The 18451-nt window shown below is 40.0% G+C and overlaps 1 protein-coding gene across 2 annotated transcripts in view; it reads right to left on the bottom strand.

Moving 5' to 3' along the window:
* The window catches only part of LOC137103714 (astrotactin-2-like), a 232417-nt gene that overhangs the window by 24021 nt on the left and 189945 nt on the right, over positions 1-18451 (bottom strand). For both annotated transcript variants that reach the window (XM_067484310.1, XM_067484309.1), the window contains 2 exons: positions 9617-9750; positions 7999-8147 (listed from right to left, as the gene is read on the bottom strand). In XM_067484310.1, the coding sequence (XP_067340411.1) occupies positions 7999-8147; positions 9617-9750 (283 nt within the window). The remainder of the gene's footprint in view (positions 1-7998; positions 8148-9616; positions 9751-18451) is intronic.

Here is an 18451-nt window from a genome sequence, read left to right as displayed (position 1 = left end):
GTACCATCATAAATTTTGTCATTGCTTCAAAATACACAAAGATTTCATTAGTATCCTCTTGACTGATGGGGACAAAATGTTCGACAACACAGTGATGAATGAAAACAAAGGCACTGAGGGGCAGACTCATTATCTTGTCTCAACTGCAACTCCAGCACAAATCCATTAATGCGAGTTAGAAGTCAGATGAACATGCATTATGTCTCCATGTTTACATTAGGGACAAGGAGGGACTGATTATTGTAATATTAGGAATAAAATTAATTGGGAAAGTCTAAACCTATGGTGGAGAGAGAGAGAGAGAGAGAGAGAGAGAGAGAGACAGAGAGAGAGAGAGAGAAAGACTAAGCATGTGTGTGAAGAGGCAAAATGGGAAAGGAAGCAAAAAGGGAATGGGAATGCAGAAAGCCCTTGGCCCCCTGCCTGCAATCTGCAATCTGCTGATGGCGAAGCTCGTGACGAGGAGGTGCACAGCGTCCATTTTTAGCGATGAGGTCATCTTTAATTAACAAAACAAAGAGAGTCAGCTGTGTCACTCCAAGCTGTTATCTGCAGCCATGCTCAAGGACAACGTTTATCTCCATATAATTCAATCTCTTTGAATCAGGGCTTATCGACGCATTGGGGGGCATTCTTGGTCTCACCAATAATGGAGCTGTTACATAAACAGGGGAGGGGGATGCCACTGACCCCGATCGCAGAAGAAAGGGGGACATGAGGAAAGTAGAGAGGTATGTAGGTATGTGACAGAGGAGCAAAGAAAAGCAGATGAAGATCCAAATGTCATGTATCTCAGTAGGTTGGCTGCGTGAGCTGGGAGGAGAAAACTGGAACTAAAATAAGTGCAAAGATCAAATGGCTAATCTGTTTCTCAGTCCAACAGTGCCAGCATGAGATGACATCATTGCTGTGTAACCCTCATTGCTGCTGTGCCTGCGTCCCGGTTCATCTCCTCTACATTGTGATCTCTCTTTCTACTCCTCCTTTGTTTCGTGCCATTTTTCTCTCCTCGTCTCACATGATTGTGGCTTTCCACATTTTCGTACGATTTCTTCTCACTTTCCCATTTCTGCCAATCCTTGTAATTCTCCTGCTCGTCCCTGCCCTCAGTTCTTCCTTCGTGTCACAGAATCAAGTGCCTGTGATGCTAAACAGAGAGACTCACAGGTTTTTAATTAGCGCTAAGTGTGTGCATTTGTGTGAGAGTTGTGGGGAGCGCAGTGCTACGCTGATGAGCGCTTTCACAAAAAGTGTCACATCAGCATAACTGTGATTTAAGGACAAGCCACCCAAATTAGCAACTGATGAGACAATAGAAGAATTGTAAAAATACAATAATGGAACCCAGAAGCTTTCTGAATTCAGCCAATAAGGAATACTTTTGGATACGCATTTAATTAGACAAATTTCATTACGTTTTTGGCGCCTTCAGTTATTGTTTTCTGGGAACTCCTACTGAGGTACACAGGAAACAGAGCTAAAGCATGTCTGACATTATTGCGTAGGTAAGCCACTAATTATTCCCATGCAGTCAAAATACAGTCTCGTATCCTTTCATGACAATCCACAGTTGCAACCAATGCACAAAGCATTCACCAAGTTCCAAAGTAGATGTTTTAAATGGTGGAGGTTGATTATCTGGTAACTTAGGTGATTACAATTTAAGTGAACAAGGTGAGTCTGTTGTTATTGGCCTAGTTACAAATGTCAAATGCATTTATAAATAGAGTTTGATATTTGTAATTTGATTACAGATTTAAAGCCCAGATTATAAGGACATGCTTTCAATGTCAATATAGTATCATTTACACAACATGTGGCTGCTAATGCATTGGTGCTTTGTCACGTATTTTTGGATGTTACAGGTATTAAAGCTACTTCTAGAGATGTTCCATTATCCATTTTAAGGTTCGTATCAAATTTCTTGATATCATCTTTGATCGACAATATCTTCTTACATATCACAGCTGGTTTGACCTATTGCTGTGGAGTAATGCTGAGCCTCACATTAATACATCAGCACTGCCTCTCTAACTGGCTTCTCTGTGACTGCTGCCTTTGCCTTGGTGTGCCATCTAGAGGCCTGTATAAGGCCCAGTAAAGTGGATCACTCATTTGAGCATATCTATCACCCTCCATGCGACTGAAATCGTAAGGGGAGAATAGGCTTGTTAAATACATTACACCAGGTCAAAGGCTCCAAGTGTGTTAATGAGTTTGAAAGATCAAGTATAATATACTAAACTTCATAGGCCAACTTTATTACTTGTAACATAAAAATGATAATAAATAAAAAGTAGAGAGAGGAGGGGGATGGAGTAGTTGCAAGCAGAATGACACTTCAGACAGCTATTCCCTTCTGAAATTGTACATAATTATAAGCACTGTAGGTGTTTTGATCAGTGTTTCTATCTATATACTACTGTGGTAAACACATTAAGGCAACCATAAACCCTTTTATTTTATATTATTTATATGCTTTCCATTGTACCCAATACTATGAAGCTTTCTGTAAATAATATAATACTCAATTAAATGCAGTTTACAGATAGGGTTTCCAGAATATGATGCTTTTCCCTATAGCAATGGCCAATTGGTTGAATCATATTCACAGGCAGACACACCACCAGCAGGGTTTCATTTGACTTTTTCTCCATATCGTGTAACCCAAGAGGTGAGCAGACACGGAGGGGTGAAGTAAAGGGGAATTTTTATGATTTAAACGCCACTGATAATCAAGGTTTCCTTCAGTTATAGTTTGGTTTTTAATAATCTTTGCCCTCTAACAGAGTACACAAGTGCAAAGCAGGGCACTAGAACTTATATTTGACCTCCCCTGCCAGTCATGATGAGTTACAATGTTTGGAGACTGTGTATGGCCATTAAAAGTCACTTGTGCATCTGCTTTTCTTCAACACTTGAATACCCGCAATTGAGATGATTAACTGCAATCGTGGATGATCTCATCTTCACCTACGCTGAATCTCAGTGATTCAGTGCCCCTCTTGCCTTACTGGCCTTGTACATCTGGCACTTGTTGTGTTCTGACTTCTCCTACACTAATCCTGAGGACCTGGATCTTGGCAGTAAAGATAGTGTCTGCACTACTCTCACTCCCACTGTTAGGTTTCATGGCAAAACCAGGATAGATATGCCAGTGGGAGCCCCTGCTTCACCTGCTCTTCAGCAGTGAATGGAAATATTGCATCACTTGCATATGTTAAGCACACAGACTATAGCTGAGGTAAAAGCAGGTTTTTTTTCTGCTAGGGTGATAGAAGCTCTTGAGCAGTTCCCAAAAACTGCAAACTGCTTGTAACTGTATCTCGCAAGTGCGACGCCAATCTGTCCATTTCAGCACAATCCTCAATAAGTGTGGTACTCTTTAGACTTCCATGTCCATTGTTCATTTCACCTTTAATGCCCCTGTGAGGATTGGTTGATTGTTCTGAACTGATATCATCACAGCCTCCCCATGGTCTGTCATGGTTATGCTTGATACTATGAGACCCCAATGTGTGGCTTCTGTCTGCCTTCTTCATTGAAAAGTGGACAACGGCTGTGAAACCCTTAAGTGTCTTCAAAAAACAGCATGAGTGGGCTTTTACTGTAGGACTGGGTTGACTTAGCGATACCGTCTCTGCATGATGGCAGGAATTCCCAGTATGTCCTCAAAGCAAATAGAGCTTCAAAGACGATGTTATTAGTGTGGAGCCAAATTTTAAAAAGGTTCTCAATTTGTGCCACTATGACCACAGGTGAAACTCTCTAACCTGTCATTTCATTGTCAAATGGTTTGATAGATGCAAGACTCGATGGCCATATATCGTCTTGGTTGACAAAATCCATATAAATTGTCCTGTTTGGGTGGACATTGAAATTTTAAAGAAAATTGAAATACCAAAAACAAAAATTTATTTCATAAAATTATGTTCAGCAAATCAAACAGGGCATTTTAATATGGCACATATTTTATAAACGCTCTACCTTCCATGCAGTATGATGAATAAACAGCAGCATTTGCAGAAATGCTGGGCTCCAGCAGTAGTACAGTTTTGAAGGTGGAAGGGGAACAAGAAACCCTGGCTTTTACACGGGAGACTTTCAAGTGGCAGCAAGCAGACAACTTGTTTTGATTAACAGCTATTAACGTGTGCGTTAAGACGAACTCTGGTGCATGTCAGAGTAATTTTAAGAAGTCACATTGCAAGCTAACAATATACTGGTGCCCTCACGTCAAATGCAATGAAGGTCACATCTAATGTAATAAATAATAATCTGTATTTAGAATCAGACAAAATCCAGAGTACAACGAGCTAGAAATTGACAAATTGCAGGGAGAGGCCTCAGACAGTATTAGAAACAGCCAGTAAGCCAACATGGTTGAACCTCATACCACCCATTATAATGTTGGAGGTTTTATAGCTTAACCCAACAACACGCGCAAACTTTGACGTGACTTTTCCACTTAGCACTAGTGCCCACTGCTAGAAAATGTGCAGCTTTACAGTTTGCTATATTTTGAGCTGAGGCATGATATCATTTCTAGAATTTACGTCAAGCAAGAGGGAGTCACATCAGCAACATTTATGTATATTAGCTTGGAAGAAGATATCATTCAGTGTCAAGATTTTCAAGGACTCTGATTGCCTCCATTCATGCAGGAAGCTGTTTCAGATGAAAAACCCGAGCTAAAAGGGTGGCATATTATGAATCGGCTTTTTAACATAAAATAATATATAAAGAAAAACTGTCACCCCGCTTGTGAGTGAACTCTGCATTCCAAAACAGATAAAGTCATCATCTGCTGTGATAACTAGAGGGCTGATAGGGTTTTAGACGTTTGAAAAGACAACTTATCCCCATGTATTCCCATGGGCGTGATGACATTTTTGAATGACTCTTGTTATGCTGATGTTGCCGGGAAGTTTGCAAGTTAAAACACTTAAATTAATAATACACTACCAGTTGAAATCTACCTGTAGACCATTAAGTTTGGCTACTCAGATAGCCCTGGGAAGGTGTCTTGCAATTAGAGAAACCAAATGAAACCAATGTGGAAATCTTCAAGCTGGAAAATCAAGATCAATTTATTCTTCCTGTCATACTGTGTGACTTACCTTGCAATTATCTAGCTCAGAAGGGATACAGTCTCTTCTTCTATTCTAGTCTAGACAGCACTGACATAGAAACATAGCTTTGGGAACCCAGTGAGGGCTCCATCCAAGTGTCTGCATCTCTACACTCAGTCTCTGTCTGCCATCTGTATGAGTGTGCACATGGCTGAATGTGTGTGCTCTAAATGTGTGACTCATGCTCAGCATGGCTGAATGGCGTGGCTGACTGTTTATCTTTCCTCTCGCTCAGACACCAGCCTGAAGCAGTGTTTTAGCTTGAAAATGGATGAGGATGCTGCCATAGCTTCTGTGGATAAATCCTACCACATGGATGCAGGTGCAATTGATGGTGTTGATGAGTCCCAACTATCCAAGATAGCAGGTTTATCTGTGTCTCATCTGTCTTCTGATTTCTGTGACACTTAATTTGCCCCAGCACATTTTGTAGCCCAGGCATCTCTTTTTGTTTGCATCCCCTTATTTTGAAATGTGAAAAGGAGCAAAACTTTTGTCAATACAACATTTAATGCACATTCAGTTAGAACAATGGTTATTGTACCAGAAATAAAGTTCATTTTTTATTAATTATTTGGATCGATGCAAACTTTTGCATATAAAATTACAATTTTAATTTTAATTTTACTTTAAGTTTTTTTTTCCACAATTTTTTTAACTTGATAAATCAACATTTGTACTAGCTAATTGCATTGTTATTATGTTTAGGGTTTAGGGTTAAGTTTGTATCCCCCAACATGCCATTGGAAAGCACAATTAACCCAAAAACCTAACATAATAATGTGCACCTAGTCATCACCAGAAGTAAAAGATGGTGAAGGATTTTTTAAAAAGGGGTTAATTAATGTCAGATTAAGGAACATTTGTACTAGCTGGATGTGCATTCAAAATGATGTTGATGCAAAAACATTTAGTTTTACTCTTTTTGACATTTAAAAAAAAGGGGGAGTAAAACTTTTGCTTGCAACTGTATACCAACACTATCCTGTCCCCTTTTTTGTTGTTTTTATTATTGAACATTCATCAACACATCTAAGTGCAAAAACACAATAATAATAATTTAAAATTTTAAACACGTCATATTGCACCAGCAATCTGAATAATCCTACCCATACTTAGATGTTAGGCTTGACTACAAGTTCACTGGCTCAAATCATCACACAGTCTTGGAAAATCTGAATAGGGAAAATTAAGGTGAAACACTTGTTTTCCAGACAGCCACCAAGTTGCCCTCGAGCAAATTTATCCCCAAACTGCTCCATTATAGCTGCTTAGTGGCCAGCGTTAGAAGACTGGTTTAACTGGCGGCACCCACAGGGAATATGTGTGTGTATATATCTGTCTGCAGCACTGCTGAGAAGAAAAGTGCAGAGAAATGACTGAGCTTAGATGAATTTGTTACTATGTATGCACAAGGTGAACAGGGAGCAGAACCTGGACTTTATGCATGTCAGCTTTTGGTTTCATTAGACAGACTACTATTTCTCTTAGATGGTTAAATAAGAAACCAGCAATGGGTACAGGGAGTATAAATCCAATAATTTCAAAATAAGTCTGAGTAAGTGTGAGAAAATGATACATCTCAAACACTATGGCCTTTTATTGACTGAGTCCAGAGAACAAGATCTCGTCATTTTAAGATGCTGCTATTATTTCATAAATCTACTCCTCTAGTTCCTTCCAAGTTTGTATCAGCAATCTTGATCCCCACATTTTGGGGAACAATGGAGGTTTTGAGAAGCTGCAGTTTTCACTACTTGCAGAGTTAGTCGGGGCTACCCAGATGCATTACCCATACTGTTCATAATGTTTCCACTACCGGGGACATATACATGAACTTACACATACAGTATCAATGCACTTTATTAAGTTGCTTTTACTTTCCAGGGTCAGAGTAAATAATGTGAGCGCAACTCAAATTTAACAAAGAGTGACACACATTAAGGGAAGAGAAACAGACAAAGACTAAAACAATGACTTGTATTCTGTATTATACTGTCCGTTGTGACATGATTTATAGTGGTGACTGGCACATAGCAGAGTGAGTCACCCACACCATCTGCCCCTTCCTACCTCACCTCTGCCAGCATGCCTGTGTCTAGCTGTCTGTACCCTCTCTTTGCTCGCTGGTGCCCACGCTTCATCAGCACTACTCCCAGGGGTGATGGATGGCCTGTTCATGCTTCCCAATGACTAAAGCCAGTTTCATCCAGACCACCTCATTTCGCCAATATTATTAAATTCCTATCACCCTTCCTCTGACTCACCCCAGTCCCTCATCAAATCCACGACCACTTCCCTAGCCCGAATGCAAAATGGTCAGCACCATTTATGGCAGCTGCTAAATTGCCATACATCATCTTCTTCCATCCTCTGTCTAAGCTCCTCCTTCTGTTCTGTGGCCAGAGCAAAACTTTGATCTCATTTCCTACTATTGCATTTTAACATGTAAACTCTTCGAACATATTTATCAATAGTTCTCAATTTACTTTATTGGTTTACTCTAATTTCTGCTCAAAGTCTTCATACCTCAATAAACACATTTTTATAGATTTGTTGTTTTACTTTATCATTTATGCTGTCATTATAATTTTCCCATTTTCATGTCTTCATTGCATCTTGAAATGATGAGATCTGACTCCAGAATCACTTGCAGTGTTAATATTATTAACTCATGAGATCATCACAATTCAGATAATTTTGAGATTTTAATTCACCTAATTTCTATGCCTGTGAACAGTACATGATGCATGGACGGTGATAAATGTGGTTCAATACTAGTAAACAATCTCACCCAAATAAGCGAATAAACTACCACAATGACAAAAAGATAAATTAAGTCAGCTGTAGAATATAGTTTTTCTACCTGTGTAGACCTCTGCTTCTGAAGGGTCCTCCACTCGTTTATGCTGGATGATGTAGTCAGAAACCTTGCAGCCAATGAGAGGTTCCACATCCATCCACTCCAGTGCCACCATTGTGCTTGAGGGCTCCAGGTAAGGAGCTAGGCGCAAACTAAGCAATGCACAGAAGTCAGCGTTTCACATATTAAAATTAGGCAAATCACAGCACAAGTATAACACAACACAACTGTCTTTATCTGCATCTGAAATTTCACATAAAATTGTGTGTGTGTGGGTGTGTTTGTGTGTGTGTGTGTGTGTATGTCTGCCCAGTGCAACAGCAGATCAGTACGAATACCATGTGGTCACTGTTGTGTTGGAGCACAAACTGTCACACTTCTGCCAGTATTTTAGTGGACAACAAGATGGCAAACTTTGAACAAAACAACATTCTGATGCCACCTGTTCTCCAGCAGTGTTCCCTGTGCAGTTTTCCCTCTTTAATCCCTCAAAGGAGATAAAAGAACAATATTTCCATTTGTCTGCCCTCCAGCTGTCTGTGACAATGGCTTTTGAAAGGTAGGTTATCCATCTTTCATAAAACACATGCCATTCTGTTTCATCCTCATAGACAATAATAATAAACCCTGCAGGTTTTTACTTGTCTTATACTCTGCTGCTGGCCTAAGTCCGGGAATTGACTGCAGTGACTTTTTTCTTGCCATTTCGTGCCAGCAGACGTGGGGCCAGGCAGAGCCTGACCAAAACCCTAGTTGTGTAACCACAACCTTCTTCTCCAATTCCACAACCACAATCCACAAACAAAACTGTCATGAAGGCATCTCAAAGTACTTGTGCAGAATACCCTGTCTCAAATATCAATGTGTATGTCACAAACACCAATACTTTTGCTTTGTAAAGTATTTCTAAAGATTTAAGCACAAACTCACCACAAGGTCTATTAAGCAGCTATTCTGGAATTCTTAAATTGTGAATGTTCAAATTTAAAGGCTTTATCTAGATGTCTTGTCCATTTAAGCTTAAAAACTGAATTTCAATAATTATTCTTGATTACACTTTAAAATGCAAAGGTACTGGCAGCTGCTAAGTGCTACCTCTGAAGAACCCCAGCTCCGATAGACTCACATTCAATCATATTTTATCGACTTATTTAACTTTGAAAGTTTTTTCTAGAGAGGTGCCAAAAAATGTTGCCCCTTCTGGAACATATAAAACGATAATTTAACTTTTATAAATTCTTATTCTTCAATAAATGTTTCATTGCAGGCCTGAAGCCTTGATGTTTTAACTTCCTGTTTCTCTTTAAAAGTTCTGAGGGCAACAATAGCTGGGATGTATGACTCACAAAAGCCCCAGGGGTATTGTTAGGACACCTTGAATGAGAGCATGTTCTGTTCAGAGGGGTGTAAGGGCTGACTGACAGTTATTAGAACTTCGGGGACTGTACTTGTTTCTACAACTTTCTCAAGTGCCTCCAGAGTCTGAAGAGACAGGTGAGTGTCTATGCGTGTGCATGCCCATGTGCATATGTGAGTGTGCCCATGGTGCATCAGTGCATGCATCCATGAAATCTCTCTTGTGCATGAATTCCTATGTGTCATGGTGTCACTTCACACTTACACTGGCTGCCTGAGGGGACTGCAGTTGGGCAGGCCATCTTTGCTGAAGGCACTCAGGTCACAGCGACACCAGTTATCTATGACATCGCCCTTTCCAGCACACCAGTATGAGCTCATTGTGGCGCTCTTGAAGGCCTGTAAAGGGTAACAGGTGAGAGAAATGCAATTATCTCTTGGAACATGCGCTCCCTGTCCATCTACGCTTACCCCACCCCCATCTACCATCGCATCCACCCTCTCCACCACTGTCCTCCATATTCCAGCATACACAGACATACACCCTCATACTGTCCAAAGGATGATTTTCACTAATTACTGTATATTCATTTCATTTTGCCTACTCCCCATAATTAACCATGGGCACTAATATGTAAAACCTCAGCCTTACTTTAAGAGATGGCCAAGAAGTCCTCTCTTTGCAGATAGATTATCTCATTGAAGGTATCACAAAGATAGAATTATGGGTAGAAAAACACACACACACACACACACACACACATCTTCTAGCATTTAGACTGCACAAATCCGGTGTTAATGTGAAATCCTATAAGGCTTTACTTTCCTTTATTATTGGGACTGAGGCATGTGATAAAATAAATGCGTATTATACTGGGTGGTTTCAAAGGCCCCTTGGGTTAAAACAGGGAGATACTTTGTCTCCAACACTATTTGCTCTGTATATAAATGTGCAGCTAAATCACTAAATTGTGGCGTTAAATGTGGGGAAACAAAGTTACGTTATCTTTTTGTATGCTAATGATGTCGTGGCTGAGATGGCTGAGAATGAACCTGATATGCAGATCATGTTTCTGATTGGTGTGTAAAATAGAGGTTGTGTTTTAATGAAAAGAAACTGGAATACGCTTCAGAAAAATCAGGGATCCTTATTATTAAGTTTTGGTTTTACTTTGGAGAAAAATTGTAAAGGTTAATAAAAATATAAAGATGATACATTAGCACCATCAAAATCTGCAGAGCACCTTGATATATTGATATACCTATTAATTTATGCCTATTAATTTATCAAAATAAAACAGAAAGATATACAGTGTGTGCTCAAATGATAGCTGGTATATTGTCTCTTTATATAGAAATAGGATAGTATGTACAGTATATTTGGAGGAAGTAAACCACATTTACTGAGTATGTGATTTAGAATAAAACTGAAAATGTGGAAAATTTGTCTTTTGGCTTTTTAATGCCCTTTATACAGGAAATGTTATGCTATTTTGTTTTAGGGTACAAAGGTTATGACTGAGGTGATGGAATGATTCACATTGACTCATAAGGCTGTTTGAAAAAGAGACAAGTGGCATCTTATTTCAGAAATGCAAGTCAATTTCGTATCAGAAATTTCAATTTGATATCTTTTGATACGATATCAATTGAAATTTTCAAAGTCATGTTTATGTATATGTATGTATATGTACACACACACACACACACACATATATATATATATATGTGTGTGTGTGTGTGTGTATGTATGTATGTATGTATATGTATATATGTATCATTGTGTGAACAGCCATATGGAAGGACTTATTTACAAGAAAATATTGAATTGTTCAAATTTGACAATGCATACATGTCTTATAATCATGTTGGGGAGGGGCCACGTAGTGGCATAAAACTCTAATTTATTCATTAATTCGTTCGCACACATACTCACACTCACAGATTGACCTTTTCATACCTACCATCCCCAATTACCAGAAGGCAGGAACATCTCACTAACTCTGAGAAGCTTACACTGTGATATCATAGATGCACTGTGACTTTTATGATGGAGGTATGAAAGCTGTGACACTCCCCACTTCCTCCATTCTATGCATATGTGTGTGTGTCTGTGTGTGTGTGTGTGTGTGTGTGTGTGTGTTGCTCTCTTAGTGCTGCTGTCGGTCTGTCTGGGGAGAGGGTGAAAGGGGCGGGTAGTGAGGGAGATGTTAGGAGATGACATCATCTCCTAACATCTCCCTTTGCTGCTTCATTAACGGGCGAAAGAAAAATCAAAGGCAGAAGCTCAGTCATCCTCTAAAAAACAGCAAAATGCCAATATAACCGTCAGAGCAATAAAGTATAATGTCAGGGCTTTCCCTAAAGCCACAGGCATGATAGACAGTGAGTTCAAGGGAGTTCGCAAGCACTCTGGCTCCCCCTGTCACACTGTGGATCAATGGAGCATTCGGTTATTTATGTCCTCTAACTGGCTGGCAGCGCTGCCTTATGCAGATGACTTAGGAGATGTGCTTGATCATGGTCACAAAAATAGGACACTGGAACCATGCAGAAACGTTGCACTAAACACTGGGTGCCAGGCATCCAACAAAAAGCAGAGAGTGGCCACTCCTTACTTCCATTACACTGTGTCACTCACTAATCTGAAAGCAAAGGAACTGATGAGACCACACACATCTTGAAGACAACCACACACATGCTGTATTCACACATGGGCACACGCAAACATGCACACATTCCGATTAATGATTGATTTCCACTGTTGGTTGTTTTATTTTATTAGAGAAATGCCAAGGAAGACTTAGGCAGTGTGTTGCTTAGTGGAAGTGACATTTGAGATGACTTTGGGCATATTCCTGACCAGAAAGGCAGACAGCTTGGCCAAAAAAAAAAAGTCAGGGTATGCACCCAGAAGCTGATGTTAGCATTTCCACAACACTGCATTGTTAGTTGTAAAGGAGGCTCAACAGATTTTCATGGGAACTGACTTCTTCCAATACCACTTGCTTTCACTCAAGGAGAAGGATCTCGAGAGTGAAAGTGACCCAAACAAGCATTAGAATAGGAAAGAGTGAGCAAAAAAAGAAGATGAGGCTTTCAAAGTCCAAAGGAAATAGGACAAAAAAGAAAAAAAAAATCAATCATATGAATAAGGAAACAAATGTGTGAAAAAAGGAGACTCACAGCTCTCAAATCATTCCCCACCTTCCTGTGGGACAGACTCAGAATCTTTCAGCAATCAAGGCTTTCCAGTTATTTACCCTCCAATACAAGCTTTTCCAAATGAGCCTGCTGAATGAACAGTAATTACAGGGGGTAGGCAAGCATTGTAATCCATAGCCACAAACTGTAATAACCCCTTCGAAAACCAAAAAAGGAGAAAAAGGTTATTACATTTCTCCCCGCTTGCCTGTACTCAAGTGGCTAAGTGCTGCCAGAAAACAACAACAGCAGGGATCTTGCCACCTCATGTCAATGGGAAGCAGGCCACAGACAAAGGCAACAAGAAAAACCCGGACTCAAGGTTTATGCACGCACATAAGAAAGAAAAAAAGAATAAAAAAAAACCAAATATAAGAAAGTACCTCCGCTGCTAGGGGCAAAAGAGAGAAAGACCACAGGACCGCCATGCGTTTACCACCACAAGATTCCTAGAAAAAACCCATATGGGTCTGCATGCTTGATTGCATGGCTACACATGTGAAAAATAGACAAAGCGATTACCGCCATGTTTATGTTTGAAGAGTAATGCAATTCAGTCTCCACTGGGTAAACAGGGAATCTAATTGTGGTTTGGAGAATGTGGTGGGGGGTTGGGTGGTGGACACAGGAGGTAAAACAGAGATGAGGAGAAAGAGCGTGGAATACTGATGGTTAACTAAAACATGTATGTGGTGGTAAATGCAGCAACATGTTCTGCTGGTGCAAGAAAAAAAAAGGTTTTGGTCAGTAAGGAAAACCCTATAAAAATACATTATAAGATCCATAACCGGTACTTCTATGTTTGATGCACTTACTAGATAAGTCATATCTGAAACAGGAGGATACTCTATACTTTACTGGCTATGCATTTCCCAGAATGCTATAGATCCATATATAGTTCATTCTGTGTTGGGAAGATAGCGGTAGGAAACCAACTCTTTCCCTTATGCTTCATTTTTGTGAAGCAAGTGTTTTAAACCAAGAAGGTCATATCTGAGCACTGACTGTGTAACACAATTTTTGTGCAGTCTTGACAGATTTGCTTTCAGGAGCTCGTGATGTCCCCTTTGGTTATAATAACACATGGTTCTACCATTTCACAAATATGCCACGATTAATCTCCACTGACCTTATCGATACTGAACAAATTGAGCTGAAATGTAATCACCCCCTGCTTTGAACAGAAGACAAGATCAGGGAACAGTTAGGCCACTGAGCATCAGCAACTCCAGCTGTAAATTTCTAGTCTTGACGTCAGTCAGATCCTGCAGAAACACTGGCACCAACATGGCCTAATATTTGGTCCTTTCACTTTCATAGAAGCCTGTCGTGACTTACAAGAAGGCATGAGAGGCCATTGTGACCTCTTCAATGCATTAATCTGTTTGTCTAGTCTAAGCTGACCATATTACTGTCCATCTTCAGAGGCTAATACATGAAAACACTAGCCAGCTGGCCCACAGTATTGATTTATAAGATGATCACCAGTGGTGGTAAAGAGTCTAAGTCAGCATACACAGGACACCACCGCTGGTGACCTAAGTGTTTGTGTGTGTGTGTGTTTGTGTGTGTGTGTGTATACATGTGTATGTAAGTTTGTGTGTGTGTGTGTGTGAGAGAGCACGCACAAATTTGTTTATGTGGCCTTTCCAATAATTCAGGGATAATGGTGTTAACAAATGAACCAATGGACTGCTTCTAGGAACCTTATCTGAAGTTGTACTTCCAGGAAATTGGACACTGGGGGCAGCTGGAGGCTTGGTTCACTCAGAGGTTGATGGGGGATTGGTATGTCACTGGAAAACCCTCAAACAGCAGGTACTGGTATTTAGGTGTACCAACTCTGTTGGAAAATGTTCTAAGCTAATCTGACCTGAAAATTCCAGCAAGGTAACTGACATATTTGTTAGATGCAATCATATTGTGTTAGAAAATAACCATCCAAGTCAGTTTCTAGGACAGAACCAACCATAGGAATGTCCATAGAATGGGCATTATTTTTCTTATGTGCTTAAGGGTTTAACAGTGTCAAGTAACACCTAGTTTAGTGTCTATAAATGCAACTGATTATTATTTAAGGACAGGATGGAGCAGTATTGGATGCTCCCTTTGAACTATTGATTGTCCGATGAGACTAATAAGAAATTATTAGGGTGTGATGTGATAGTGTGCAGTGCAGTAGGTTTCGGCTGTTACACTGTTTAGTCTGTAGCCGAACGGACAAGTCTACAGCTGTGATAACTATGGTTTGATGGACCATAGGTTTACTAGGACATATTACATAAAGGCCATACAAGTTTAGAATAATAATTTTAATGAGCTAAAATGAGCTTTGCGCTCTCCTTGGTACTGAAATCCTGTTCCTGAAATCAAAACTACAAATGTTTTCTTTCTGTGTGTGGATTACATTGTGAGACCTGTCAGATAATGCTGGGTTGCAGAATATTACGTTCAAGCTCTTGAAGCCAGACTGTTTGTCATCAAGGGGGTTGTTCTGACAAAGAAAATATGAGAGTTGATCAAAGACTGCTGATTCAAGGGTCTTGGCCATAAATGGAAGAAGAGAGACAGGTCTGTTATTCTCAACAATGGAGGAGTTTAAGAGAAGGCTTTTTAAGCAGTGGGGTAGTTTGGCCCTGCTTAAAGGAAGTAGGGAAGGTATGAGAGGTGTATTAATGATTTGTGCAATGGCTGGGATTAGTTAAGCAGAACGTAGGGGATGCAATCCAGAGAATACTGCTGCTACCTTTTGGTGTAACTATAGGCTGTGGCCTTTTGCTTCTAAGCCCCTCCTGCTACCACTGAAACAGTTCGAGAGACGTCAGTGTGAGAGGCTGCAGAAGTGGGTTATGGTGATAGCATGACAGTTGCTACTCTGCAAGATATAGGGCATACTGAGCCATTAGACTCACAACCAATTTGTTCAAAAGGTTTGCCGTAATTCAGTCACTGCAACACAGTACATAAGGCCACTGGCAAGCTCCACCGGTGTAAGTGTATTTATTTATCTACTGAGGTATTTTTCTCTGGCATTAAAACATGGGAGTATCTGCGTGTGTGTGTGTGTATCTGCGTGCACACACCAGGCCTGAAAGCAAGACCACCTTGGTGGAGCCCAAGCCACTTCCAAGACCAGTTCCAGTCGAATTCAAGTCAAGACCAGGTTTATAGCAAGCCAAGCCCAAGAACATAATAACTTCACATGTGTTCAATACCAAGACAAAGAGAGAAAAAACCTCAAACCTTTCCTTCCAAATTCAAAACATAATTGTATGTACAAATGTGCAAATGATGATTGCATTACCAAGTGAGGGAGAGAAATATGCATACGTTTCTACAGAAATTCCCACACGTTAATAAATCGAGCAAAAATAAAACTTTTAAAAATGTCCATACATTATTAAGCATTTTTAAATGGTCAGTTCAAATAGTAAAAACAAGGAAAAGTAAGAAAATGCTCCTTTTAAACTACTATCATATGGTTTAATTTAGCTATTTCCCTTTTATTTCCTAATGAACATAAATTATGGTAAGCTATTAAAACGGCTTTAAATACCACCTTCACCATTCATATGCTTGGGGAAATACTAAAATATTTTGGCTGAATAACTGAATGGGCAGATACTACATGTTTTTTTGGGTTTTTTTTTTTTTGCATGCAATTACTCAGGTAACATCCAGTACTAGTTAATAAGATCAGGTATTTTTCCCCCAAACCTTTATCTTGTCAATGGTTAAGTACTTGGCAAATGTATAAAGAAATACTTGAGTCCCCCTACTCCTTCAAACAAAGAAAGGTAAGAATAAGGCAAACAATGCTAGTCTTTTGTTTGGTTTGTTTTTTTCTGTCCTAGTAGTGGACCTCTCAAGGAAGGGATAGTTTCAGATTGCAACACAATCCCCCTGTGGCTTCATAATGAAGAGATTGATGAGAAAGGGACATGACATGTCCTGTCAAAGAGTCAAGCAGCCAGGGAGATGCCATCGAAAGATGCAGGTAGTTGAGAAATGAGGAGCCAAAGAAAACGTGGGAGCCGATAGTGGGAATACACTAACACATGCATACAAATTGGTATACACATAAAGGTCTGACCTCAGTTTACCTAATCATATCCTGGACAACTAAGTCTCTTTTTGATTGCTTCAGTGAGTTTAAGCTGAAAAAAAGGAACCTCATCGCTGAGAAAGCTTTTTCAACGTGGCAGCTGTCTTTCCCGATAGACCCAGCCAAGTAGAAAGATAGTCTCAAGCAAAAACTTATGTGAGAAAGACACACACAAACAGATAGAGAGAGGGAAAGGAGGAGAGCGAGACAGTATGAGTGGTTGCGTGTACACAGAGGCAGGTTGTTGTGTCACCCATCTCTAATGCAATATACGTATGTGCCTTTCAGACTAGCAGCAGCCGTTGTGGCTACGAGAAGAAAAGAGAGGGGGAAAAGGAGCAGAGTGATGGACTCCCCTCCCTCCCAAGAGGTCGATGACATCAATAAGAAGCTAATAATCCTGCCTCAAGCTACCTCAGAAGGGCTTGCCAGAGCGATCCACTGCAGTCTACCCCTTCTCCTTCTCCTCATACATCTCACTCACTACATCCCCAGAAGACCATGGGTTGTGTAGGGGGAGAAAGACGGATGGATAGCAAGGTGTTTGGGAGAGAAGGAAAAGAGACATTTTAGTCTTTCTCACGTTTAGCTATTGATGAGGCCCACTAGGGACTGTCTGCTATTGATTGTGCCTTCTTTGCTTCGGGGCCATGGTGCTTGTTATAGTTGTTATGGGTGTCACGTACTGGGTGCTTTTTTTGTGTGCTCACATGAGAAGATATATATATATATATATATATATATATATATATATACACACACACGAAGCACATATATATATACAGCACCCATGTGTGTGTGGCTGTTGTTTGTGCCTGCGGTAAATTCAGAAGATAAAGTAATTAGATGCTTGATTGGGGAGAGCATGAACCAGTCTGCTCCCTATGGTGTGTGGATGCGTGTGTTTGTGTGTTGGGTGTGAGTCACCTGCAAACAGTTCGGCACTGGCTTACACACAAAGAGGACATGCACCGGATGTTTGGTAGCAAGACAATGTCAAGATGAAGTCTAAACAAAGCAAAATATGGTAAACTTAATGTCAAGTGACGCCAGAGGACCCTCCTAAATTACCTTATGGAAAAGTAATCTGATACAATTAACTTTCACTGCACAAAGATCTAAAGACTTCTTTTCCAGGATGAATCATAACCGCAACGTGTGGTCATTAAGCTGACATTACATTCAGATGTTTGTTTAGACACACATACATATGTACGTATGTGTGTGTATACACACACACACACACACACACACACAGATATATATATATACACACATCGACTTCTCCACAAGAGGAGAAAACTATGATGTCATCTTTTTATGCCCTCTGTATTACAGTGCTCCTTTCCAGTGGCTAAAGTTAACTGACGAATGCCATCTAGAGGTAATATTTTACAACTGCCTCACTTAAACGTTTCCAAGCACAATGGCTACGTACAGTATGAGAGGGTTACACCACCACCACATTCCATGAGATTGTCTATAAATAAAATATACTGAACAATAGCCACATTCCTCCTACACCTTAACAGAACTAATATGTAGATTCTCATTCTTCTAATTCAAAAAGTGCAGAATTTTACATCCATGACTTCGTGTGTTTTAAAATTCTCTATTTATGATTATATCCAGGTTTACAGGAAAATACCACCAATTTTCGGTGTGTTCACAGATTTTTGGAGGCCATTGCACTTTAGTGGATGTGTCTGTTGATGCCTCAGATCTTTTGATTGAATGTCTTTGTGTTCCTCTGGTTATATGATGAATTTCTCAGCCTCACTATTTCTTTCT

The sequence above is a fragment of the Channa argus genome, chromosome 18 (assembly GCF_033026475.1).
Source record: "Channa argus isolate prfri chromosome 18, Channa argus male v1.0, whole genome shotgun sequence".
Taxonomy (NCBI): Eukaryota; Metazoa; Chordata; class Actinopteri; order Anabantiformes; family Channidae; genus Channa; species Channa argus.
Note: the sequence above shows the minus strand (reverse complement) of the source record. Positions and strands in the feature narration are given on the sequence as shown.